This window comes from Herpailurus yagouaroundi, unplaced genomic scaffold (genome assembly GCF_014898765.1).
Source record: "Herpailurus yagouaroundi ecotype Mexico unplaced genomic scaffold, PumYag 254, whole genome shotgun sequence".
NCBI classification, from domain to species: Eukaryota; Metazoa; Chordata; class Mammalia; order Carnivora; family Felidae; genus Herpailurus; species Herpailurus yagouaroundi.
The window spans coordinates 56,343-68,009 of record NW_024412471.1 but is presented as its reverse complement, the minus strand read 5'-3'; the positions used below and the strand labels follow the sequence as shown (position 1 = coordinate 68,009).

At 46.1% G+C, this 11,667-nt stretch overlaps 1 protein-coding gene across 1 annotated transcript; it reads left to right on the top strand.

The window, feature by feature from the left end:
• The first annotated feature begins 7,852 nt into the window (after nt 1-7,852).
• On the top strand, nt 7,853-9,812 carry LOC121021031 (putative small proline-rich protein 5). Its single transcript, XM_040461151.1, has 2 exons — nt 7,853-7,954; nt 9,180-9,812. The coding sequence occupies exons 1-2, from the start codon at nt 7,873-7,875 to the stop codon at nt 9,449-9,451; spliced, it is 354 nt and encodes a 117-aa protein (XP_040317085.1). The 5' UTR covers nt 7,853-7,872; the 3' UTR covers nt 9,452-9,812.
• The last annotated feature ends 1,855 nt before the right edge of the window (nt 9,813-11,667 follow it).

The following is an 11,667-nucleotide window of genomic DNA, read 5'->3' as shown; positions in this document are numbered from 1 at the left end:
AGAATGTGCAAGCAGGTGTTGCATTCTATGGATCTGAGTGTTCCAGAACAGTGGATGTCCTTCCTCCCCATCCATGGGACCTTAACAGAATGTCTTCTTTCTTGGAAAGGGGATGTATCACAAGTACTTTTAAAATTAGATGTGATAACTGATTGGTATCTCTAAAGCCAGGGTGAAGTGTGGTGCACTTCTTGGTGGAGGAAAGATTCATCTTGTCTGCCTCTTATCCCTGCCCCTACCCCTGCAAACACACAGATGTGAGCCTCTGGCTCCAGCTTAAAGTTGCCTGATGAACTTCAGAGGAGATTGGCTGAAGGTTTAGTTGTCTCTAAAGAGAATCAGGAGAGGAGCAGGACCAGACTGCATGACAAATGTCCTTTTCCTTGAGTGACAAGAGATAAAACCACAGATCCAGGGGTTCTGTTGGGAGACTTTGGTTTCCCCAGAGGCCCTCCTCAAGTTTTCTACATCTGCCTCTAACCCACTAAAAATTAAGAATCCTTTTTGTCTGTATTCCAGGGTGAGGGGAACCATCCATAACAAAAAATGGAACAAACCATAGTCACCCAGAGGGAAGAAGGTGTGAGGAAATGGGAAGTTCATTCAGCTCCATCCACCATTCTATGTGTTTGATCATTTCTCTGACTTACCCAGTAGACGGAAAGGGGCAGATGAGTGTTGGGGATTCCTGCCAGAAAGATCATGTGAGCAAAAATTTTGCAATGAGAAACAGCACATTGTCTGCCAGAAACTACGTGAAGGTTTTTCCTATTGGGACAGAAGCATGACCCAAGGAGTGGTGAGATAAACCTGAAGAGGTGTGCAGGCTATGTTGCATAAGAATTTAGATTCGGCCCTGTAGATAGAGGCAATGAGGAACCTATGAGGGCTTCTATGTAGGAAAATGACACAGGTTCGTTACATTTAAAATGTGTTTATTTAAAAATTATTTATTTGGATACAATTTCAGAGTTACAGAAAAGTGTCAAAAACAACACAAAGAATTTCTGGATACCTTCCACACAGGTTCACTGAGATTCCCGAATGTTGATCTCTTTTCCACCCCCTGTTTGTGTATGCATGTGTATGTATTTATATGGAGAGATATACAGACATGTATGTATGTTCAGAAAGAAGATATATATATGTGTATATAGAGAGAGATGTGTATCAATATTCATATTTTGATATATGTATATAAAGCTGGTATACATATAGATACACATGCATATGTTATATGTATATAGATATATATCTATCTATATAACTGTATATCTGTATCTATCATCTATCTATCTATCTATGTTTTGTTTTCTACTGATGTGGTAATCTTTGTTCCAAAATACTTCAGTGTATATTTCCCAAAGACAAGAAATTCTTTTACATTTGCCTTTCAGGACGATCATTTTGGTCTTCTGTGTAGAACACAGTTTGCACTAGAGACACTGAAGACAGGGAAATGGGTTAGGGGATATCTTTGGCAATCAGGAAAGATCTGACCAGGGAGGGGCTTCTTAAAATCATCTACACTGTGTGTGGCATACACTACATATCTAGATGGTAGATCAGTGGGACTTGATGAGTGGTGGGATGTGACCAGAGGTGGTGCCAGGTTTCTGGTCAGGTCTTCTGGGTGTATGGTAGGGGTCCTTGGTGGTCCTGTTTACCGAAATGAAGAGTGAGCAGGGGGCACAATGAGAAGTTCAGTTCTGGAACTGGTGTTGAGACCAATGAGACCAGATGGAGATATCGAGGAGGTGACTGGATGTCCCATGGATCTGAAGCACTACGTAGAAGCCTGGTCTGGAAATACAGATTTCCCAAGTCATTACTGTAAAGGTGGTAATTAGAAGCACAGGAATGAGTAATGCCACCAGGCGAGACCAGGAACCTAGAGGCAGATTCCTGTGGATCCTCAAAATTTCAGGGCCCTCATTCCACATCTTGGGACCACAAAGAGCAAAGTTAAGTTCAGTTCCCTGGGGCAGCAAAGCATCCCTATCATAACAATGAAAGCATTGCTTCTGGGCATGGAAATGTCTGGTGGATAAAAGCCAGCATGGAGACCTTGGAAATGAATTACTTGTCACAACTAAGGGGTTTCCTCAGAGTCAGGAAGGAAGAGGTGGTTTGAAGAGGTTAATCCCCTCCAATCTGAGAGGCTGGATGAAGGCAAGAGAGAATGAATTCCATCTCAGTGAGGTCACAGTGCAGGCCACAGCATGTCTCCTGATGACCAGGGCAGGCCAGAGCTTTGCACAGTATCCTGGAGAGTCTGGGAAAAGACAGTGTGAGTGCCACACAAGCCTGGTCCTGTCATCATTACAAAGGCCTGGCTGTAAGGGGGGTGTAAGGCAGGGAGCAGATAGGAGAGGAGGGGAATTTCCTGCTGACATTTTGACCCTGGCCAAAGTCCTGTTTCATTTGTTTGTTTGGTTTTGGTTGTTATATTTTATTTTGTTTTGTTTGATTTGGCTTGGGATTTGGTCAGAAACCCAGTGTTCAAGTCCTCTCTCGGGCATCTTATAAAATGTGACCTCAAGTAAGTCACTTCCTTTGTCTACCTCACCTTTTCCATTTTTTTAGTGATAAACTGGATGGGCCGTGTTTCATGGTACCCAGGAGTTCGAAGTTCACTAAAACTAAAGTTTTTTTTTAAATGACAAAATCAACACAGAGGGCCAACTTTTTACTTTTCCAAGTAAGGGCAAAGGCTCTTTATAATTACTATAATTTGAACAAATAAAGCTAACTTTAAAATAGGTGGTTTTGGAAAGTGCATAGTCTCAAGAGAGCAAACAGAAAACAAGACCTTCCAAAGCAATGGAGCTCCGCAGTCTTACACCACACTCTGCAAAGTGTGCTAAGGCTCTGTCACTCCTTGGTGGCCTGCTGAGAGTGTTAGCGCTGGCACTGTCCTTGGACCAAGAATCGAGAATGTTTTGTGTGACGGGCTTGTGCAACAGGCTCCTTCCAGCTCCAGCCTCTCAGTCTGGAATGCTTCCTGCCCCCTGACCCAATCCTGCTACCAGGAAGGAGGGTTGCACCCAGGGACCTAGAGCTTCCTTGTCTGAGCTTCCCGTGGTTCCTGCAGGCCCAGCAGATGGAATCTCCCTCCTTTCTGGTGTTCACAAGTGTGTACCACAGTTTTGCACAGCTGTGTGCATGTAGTGCATGGTCAGTTAGCTCCTCCACATCCTTCAGGCACAGATGCATGTATGAAGTGCACTCTGGTCTTCTCTGCCCTGCTCCCAGCCCCATTTCTATCTCTTAGGATCACAGTGTTTGATTTGAGTTCTCCCCTGTCTCCCTCCATTCCCTCAGCCCTGCAGTCCTCCGTATTCAGGTCAGGTCTTTATCATTGCTTCTCTACCAACTGGCCGCCTGGCTCTGTCATCCCCACCCCAGGCCCTACTCTCACCTCCTGCCAACCTAGGCTTTCAGACGTGTCCACCCTCTGGTTCCCCGTTCCCTATGGGAAAGTCATAACATGTTTATGTTTGGAAAGGGCTCTGGAGATTATCATGTTTCACCAAATAGAAAATCTGAACCCCAGAGAGGAGAAGCCACTTGTCCAAACACACACAGCTTATTACTGTCAGAACCAGAAGTATACCAAGGCCTTCTTAACATAAGCCAATGCCTTTCTACCTCCCTATGCTAGTCAATAGAATTTTTTTTTAAATGTATGGTATGTGTCACATCTGACCGTTAAGAACCAGAGCCCAGGCCTCACTGCACTTTCCACCCTGAAATCCCTGCTGTCCTGGTGAGTCTTCCCTCCATAGGCCTGGCTGCTGCTCATCTGCTCTGGTCACCCACTCCAGGCAGGTCACTTTCTTTACCCCAATACCACATAACGTCTCCCGTTTAGTCGGTCCATATCTCCTTGCCTCTAATGTCCTTGTTCATCTCACATAAATTTATATAGCTCTAAATCTGAACCAGAAGCTTGGCTAGGTACCAGGGTACAAAGATTAAGTCAGTGTTTGTGCCCAGAAGGAGCCCACCATCTTGGAGCTGCTCGTGTCTTCCCTGATGCTTGGCTGTCAACAGCGGTCCAGACTATAGGGGTGATGGCAACTCAGCAATTCTGTGCCACCCTTATTCCTTATCATCCCTCGGCTCTTGACTCATGTGGCCTGCCTCCCCGCTCCAGTTCCTCTGTCACACTGAGCTGGCCTTATCTCCCCAAGAAGATCAAACCCTCCTTGAGGGTTGGGCCTATGGTCCCACAGTCCCAGGCCCCCAGAATACTGGGCATGGTGTCTGCTTCCTGCACACTTGATGACTGACTGGATCATCCAGTCATCCCCTTGCCCTTCTACCAAGCTAGTTCCTGGTTCTTCTCAAGCTAAATGTGCTAACAGGTGCCCATCACTAGAAACTGAGCAAATGAGTGTCTTTTTGTAAGCCAGGGACATCCTGGAAGTTTCCCCACTCACTTCCTTCCCCCCGTATACACCTCTCATCCCCATCCTTCCCAGCATGTGCATGTTCATGCACGTAAAACGAGGATGAGATGAACACCAAGGACAACCTAACGGGGCAGAAATGTCGTCTAAAGTCATTCGAAGCCTTAGAGGATGGGAGCCATACAAAGAAAGCAGGGTTCATCGGTCTGCTAGATACAGACTAATGGTAGGTAGTATGTACACATGCTTTGGAAATTAGTAGGAACGCACCAGCTTCTATCACATCAACTTTACTGAGAACTGGACTTATAGGCCCATAAGCACTTAGAGGTAGAGTGTGGGAGAGACCAACATGTGTGTGTGTGAGAGAGAGAGAGAGGGAGAGAAAAAGGACTAGAGAGAGAGACAGGCAGACAGAAAGCGATGCTCATGAAACCTAGTGAATAATGGCATTCCACATGCCCAGAATAAGCATTAGTTTTATTGGTGGCTTCTAGATTATCCATTCCTTTTCTGTCTTCTGGTGGTAGAAGCAATATTGTGTAATACATTCTTGAGGTAGTTGTCTGGTGTGGTCAGGACCCTTGCAAGAAAAGACTGACATAATTTAACACCCAAAACTCATGAATTAGCTGATGTTCATACTTTCCCTAGCTACACAGGCATCACTCAGTGACATTTGGATTTTAGTTCTTCAGCTAATCTAAGTCAAGCAATCGAAAAATCTTGTAGCTATTGTGGAAAACATTGTGAAGTCTCCACAAAAAAGTAAAAATAAAAATATGATCCAGCAATTCCACGACTGGGTATTTACCCAAAGAAAATAAAAGCATTATTTTGAAAAGATACGTGCATTCCTATGTTTATTGCAGCACTATTCACACTAACCAACATATGGAACAAACCTAAAAGTCTTTGGCAGATGAACGAATAAAGAAAATGTGGTGTGTGTATGTGTATATAAGAATATTTTATTGCTAACGAATAGAATATCACACAGCCATAAAAAGGATGAGCAGAGCCTGGGTGGCTCTCAGTCAGTTAAGTGTCTGACTCTTGATATTGGCTCAGGTCCTAATCTTGCTGTTGTGAGATCAGGGTTGGGCTGTGCACTGAACATGGAGTCTGCTTGGGATTCACTTTCTCCTTCTCTCTTTGCCCTTCCCTTGCTCTCTCCCTCTCTCTCTCTCTCTCATAATAAATAAACTTTAGAAAAAATAAAAGATGAGATCTTGCCATTTGCAACAACATAGATGGTCCTACAGGGTAATATCCTAAGTGAAATAAAACAGGAAAAAAAGACAAATACTATATATGATTTCACTCATGTGGAATTTAAGAAACAAAACAAATGAAAAAAACAAACAAACAGAAAAGGCAGAAACATGTCCATAAATACAGAGAACAAACCAGAAGGAAGAGAGTGGGGTGGGGGATAGGCAAAATGGGTGGAGGGCAGTGGGAGGTACAGGCTTCTAGTTACTGCCTGAGTAAATCACAAGGATGAAAAGCACAGCATAGGGAATACAGTCAATGGCATTGTAATAGCATGGTATGGTGACAGATAGTAGCTACACTTGTGGTGAGCATAGCTTAACATATAGATTTGTTGAACGTTTTACACCTGAAACTAATGTAACATTGTATGTCAGCTATACAGCAATTAAAAAGAAAAGATCTATAAACATTGGAAAGAGGAGGAGGAGAAGAGGACTTGCACTTTTGTTTCCTTTCCCATGTACACAGGCCCAATACACAGAGGTAGATCTGCCACACAGGAAACCCATGCCCCACTGCCTTAGGGAACAGTGAGGGCCTGGCCCCTCCTTCCTCACCACTGGCCCAGCACAGCACAGTGCCCAGCACCCCATGGAGGTGTACTCCATCTTGATGAATAAATAGCCATCCCAGGATAACTTCCCCACATGGCCTTTCTTCTCTGCTATTAGGGACCTGAGCTGAAATCCCTTTCCAAGACTCTCTAGGGTTGCTTCCATCAGAGTGACACCAGGCCACAGGATTTCTCCCCCTGGATTCCTCTCAGTTTCTCTCACTTGTTCTGTGCCCACCCTGCCAGGACCATGTTTTGGAGAGAGACCATCAATTTCCAAACCTTGTGTCTTTAGTGTTACAGTCTGACTTCCCAAGATCTTGGGATAGTCTAAGTTTTTCAGTAGAGCTACAGCTAAATTCTGTGTTGAGATTTGAACACACCACCCTCACCACCAGCGTGCCAACTTCCATTTCTTTCAGCCAAGGTCTTAGGATACTGGCTGGCAAGTGCCACTACTTGCCCTCAAATTTTGCAATTACATATTCCATGCTTCCAAGAGTGTGTCTTGCCTACTATTTCAGAGCCCAACTCCGGAGCACCCAACAATTGTGGAATGCTCATTCTGTGCCAAATACTTGTACTTTATGTATGCTGTGCAGTTTAAGCCATTTAACAAGCAGGTTGGTGTGGTTATCTCCCTAGGAAATGACGAAACTGAAGCTCAAAGACATTAAGTGCCCAATGTCACCCACCGGTAAAGATCAGGACATTTGTTGGGGTTGTTTCAAAGATATTCCATCTTCAAGTATGGAGGGCATCAAGGTCTGTGCCCTATGTCATCCTTCTCTGTCTTGGGATCTCTAACAGGAGTAGGGAGGAAGAATTGGGATAGGGCCCTGGCAGCTCAGAACCTGAGACCAGCCTAGGTGACTCCTCTAGAAGCTCAGTCTAAGTCAATGCTTGGCTTCCCCACCCCCACCCCCACCTTATGATAATCACTTCCTTGGGAATCCCAGAGTCTGGGTGACTTATACATATATATGTAAAAAGATGAGACATAAGTACTGTCTAATGTAACCACCTGGTTCCCCTGAATGGAGCCTAATGTTTTTTTCAATAGAAGGCAGGACAGAGGACTCAGGCCTCATTTATTGCCTAAATAATAATAGACACAAAACCAAAGCCGCTTGCCCTATCTTTCCACCAGTTCAAGCTGAATGTGGCTCTGAGCCCAGGTTAAGTCAAAGTCATGCATTTGCTGAGTGTAATGGGCTTCCCAGAGAGCCGTTCACCTCCTCAGTTGTTGAATTGCCCTGAAGACAATGCTGTCTGCATACCCCACCCAGGCCACCCCCTCCTCTCTGCCAAACAGAACTTCCCGGAACCCTGCCCTCACACCCCCATAACCAGTACTGTCCTGAATGTCTGCTTAGGACCCTCCCAGATGCCAAGGTTCTAAGTCAAAAGTCACGAGTGGGTTTGGAAATCCAAGGCAGCCAGCCTTGTAAAGTGACAGGGAGGTGGGGCGGAGGCCAGAGTAAAGGCACCATCACCCCAAGTCCTGCCATGCCACGAGAGAGGCTGACAGCCCTGGAGGGGTGAGTAAAACCTGAAATTTGAGGAAGGGACTAATTAGGACACTCCAATCCTAAGCCATCTCATGGCCTCGGGCATGGATGTGAGATGTATAAAAGGTGGGAAGGCTCAGGGCAGCCCAAACCCTTTGGCATCTCCACACTCCAGCCTCTTGGCAAAGAGAACTTGGGTAAGTCTGGCAAAGCGGTGCCTCTGCTTGCAGCCTTGCTCCATGTGGTCCCAACCTGGCTGGGAGCTGGGCTGGAGCTCTGGGTGGTTGGCCGGAAAGACCTCATTTAGCATCTCTCTTTTCTGTATTATTGGGGACCAACCTGTAGCGGTCTGCAAGCCATCCAGCCAAGGGGTGTGGGGGCTGGGCTGGGATGGGAGAAGAAAGCCTCAGGCCGGTGCCTTGAGGATCCTGCTGGTTGTATTACGGGTGTCGGGTCTTGCCAGGTGTTGAAAGGGGGTTAGTAGAAGGAGCGGGTGTGCCAGCTATGAGACATAGCAGCTGGCAGAGTTGCCTTTTATGGAAAAGGTAACTATAGGGTGGGAGAGAAGAAGGCTGCACTGGGGACAGGGGTGCAGAGACCCCGAGGAGCACAGAACAGCAGGGACAGGATGATGTGGCACAGGGGCAAGGTCCTGTCTGGGAATTGAAGACCACTGTTACACCCACTTGTGCTGTGTGACTGGAAACTAATTACTTCCCTCTCTGAGGTCCATTTTCTTCAACTGTAGTTAAGAGTCAAGCTAAAAGATACATTTTGTCTCTAGATTCCTCTTTTCTATAATTCTCTTAGAGAAAAGAGTTGCTTTTAGAAATTTATTTAATAAATCAAAATCCTTATGCTGTGTTCATCATGTGCCAGGTACTCTGTGCGGTTGCAGGTGTGCACACACACATGTACATGTATGTATGCATGCATGTTTATATGTATGTATTTTATGTACTCATTTAATCTCGACAACCCTAAGAGATGTGAGTACAGAGAGGCTAAGTAACTTGCTGAAAGTCACACAGCAGGTTAATGATTAGCCAGGACTCTGATCCCAGGCAATCCTGTTGCACATTCCATAGTTTTGCCATAAAAGTATATTCTTTTTGTTCTTGCCCTCCATGTCTTTCCTTCTCCCTCTTTCCCTTCTCCCTTTTTCTCCTGTTCCTTTCCTACCTCCTTCCTTCCATGTTTCTCTGTCTCAGAAAGAATTCAAATGACTTACAAACTTTTAGCCACAACTTATTCTCACACACACATTTACACACACACACCTTAAGTTGTGAAGCCACCAAGGCAAAGTAGAAGCAGAGCAGGATGTGAATGTGGCAGAAGGTCCCCCCCCCAACCCAGCCTGGGGCCCAGAGTATCTCTGTGGTGAGGGTGCTCCTCACTTCTGTGTTTTTCTGTTTCCAGTTGTGCATCAACCCAGAATGTCTCAGCAGAAGCAGAAGCAGTGTGCTCCCCCCCAGCAATGCTGCCCTCCACCCCAGCAGTGTGCTCCCCCACCCCAGCAGTGTGTTCCCCCACCCCAGCAGTGTGCTCCCCCACCCCAGCAGTGCTGTCCTCCACCTCAGCAAACCAAGCAGCCTTGTCAGCCTCCACCCAAGTGCAAGGAGTCTTATGCGCCCAAGTGCCAACAGAAATGCCCACCCCCTCAGCAGTGCCAGAAGTCCAAGCAGAAGTAAGACCCCAGCATGTAACCAGAGGCGGAACCTCCAGGGAAAACAGCAGCATGAAGTTCAATGCCCCTTTCTCAGACAGCCAGCTGTCAACCCCACTCACCCCCAGCTTCTGGCCTCAAGCACCAGGAGGTGGCTTCTTCAATCTCGACCTCTTATTAATTATCAGCTGCAATTTCCACCTCAGACAAGGATCTGGTTCTTAACTGTGTAACCATCCCTACTGACTTGTATTTATATCACCGTCTGCTTCTCGGATCACCGTCTGCTTCTCGGAAGCTTGGGCAGCAGGCCAGACACCTTTCTTACCACCTCCCTCTTTCACTCCTGTTTTCCAAACAATTAAACATAGTTCGTCTGGCACAAATGTTTCAGTCTGATTCTTTTGTTGTTGAACAGTGTTACATCCTGCAGGTTTTGTATCCTGCCCTTGCTGCAGAGCCCTAGGGAGTTGGGCATGTGGGTGTGGGCAGAGCAGCAGGCATGGTATGGATGTACTTGTGAGCGGTGGGGCATTTCCAGTGGTCCTGCCAAGATAAGGATTTGAGGTGAGCACTTCTGCAGCATGGAGACACACCCCACACCCAGGGAAATCGAAAGCACAGCTGGAACCAGGGGGAGATGATTCCCAACTGGAGAACATGTGTGAGGAAAAAGCATCCTTGGCAGCAGAGAAAGAGCAAGGGAACCCCCCCCCCCCCATCAACTAAGAACTACCTAGCAGAGGAGAAGGACTGAGGCAGATAAATTATATTTCAGAGAATACACTCCAAGGGCTTCCAGGTCCAAAGGAATTGAGAATAAGGCTTTAAACTTCTCCCATAAATAAAAGAGAAGACCAAATTTTCTCCAAGCTAACCAAATGTGCCATTGGGAAAAATCTATGCAACCACACTGTATACTCAACACACTATATCCATTGTCAACATGTGATTAAAATCAGAGCCTCCAGTTGTTCTTCAGTTGGGGATTCCCCTGAGCTATTTCCCCCTATTGCCCTCCCACTTTTGGTTCTTCACATTATCTGATTGTGGTAACCAGATAATTCAAACCTACAAGGAATCCAAACTGCTAGTTCCTATTGTTTCCACTACCTACTCTATCCCTCTCCACCAAACCCCGCTCCTATAAAATGGTCCACAGATTTGAACCTCCTTTCCTATACCTGTCTCTCTTTCATGTCTCTGGGCTCCAGGGCAGTCACTAAGAGCCAGCAGAAATACCCAAAAGGAGGCAGAGAGGAAACTATCATGAATTGAAAGTCTGGATTATCCCCAACATACATTACAGACCCTGGAGAACACAGAGTTAGCTCCAGACCAAAGCTCTGAGACTTGCTTGCCTGCATGGCTGGGCTGCTCCTCGTCCCTGAGACTCCTTCTGCACCTTTCAGCGGTCTCTCCTCCATTCATCCACTCACCTATTTATCCATCTTTCCCCCCCTACCCTACCAACCCATCAGCACATTAGTAAGCACCTCCCTCCTATTTGTGCAGAACATGAGAGGTGCTATAAAAACAGAGAACAGGGGCTCTGGGCCTTTGGGTCCAGCAATCCCTGGGAGAAGACCTCTGTGAAACAAGGAACAATATGTCAGGGTGGCATCAATTATGTGATGACTTAGGCACCACTTCATGCTCTTGGAATTCAGAGACAGAGAGAGTGAGAACACCTTGAAAATGAGGTGAACTCTTTAACACTCCCACATTCAGAGCTGCCAATCAACACAGTCTCCAAGTGTGTCCTCCTCACCCCCATACGTCACCTTCCCCCATGCCTCTCTCATTTGGGCTCTTGCCCCCCCTTACTCCACAGCATAACAGGAGATTGAATTTTGCCTCTCTGGGCTTCATTTAATTTTCTCCTTACTAATTGCCATAATCAGCACACGTACACTTGAGCTCACGTGTGAACCATCTTGACAGTTTTTCGTTCGTCACTGTCATACTATGTCTGGATCCCAGAACCCACCCCCCCCTTTCTGCTGAGTGACTCACAGTGACTTAGGGAATATCCTTAGGCTCATTTTTCTCATCTGTGTGGTTGGGGGAAAGATTAGTCGCCTCTTGGGGTGCAAGGGGGAGGTGTTCAAGGAGAATTTAAATAAATAGTGAGCATAACATGACCCATAGCAAGTGTTTGATGACTGTTAGATGTTGCTTTTATTATTATTGTCAGTTCTTGTGGAGCAGGAAGCCCACAAATAGGACCCTTCACCTATT

Bases quoted from the DNA above. Each gene is read 5' to 3' on its own strand.
- LOC121021031 (XM_040461151.1), top strand. From the start codon at position 7,873: ATGTATAAAAGGTGGGAAGGCTCAGGGCAGCCCAAACCCTTTGGCATC. The intron at 7,955-9,179 runs GTAAGTCTGGCA...TTCTGTTTCCAG, and splicing joins TCTTGGCAAAGAGAACTTGG to TTGTGCATCAACCCAGAATG.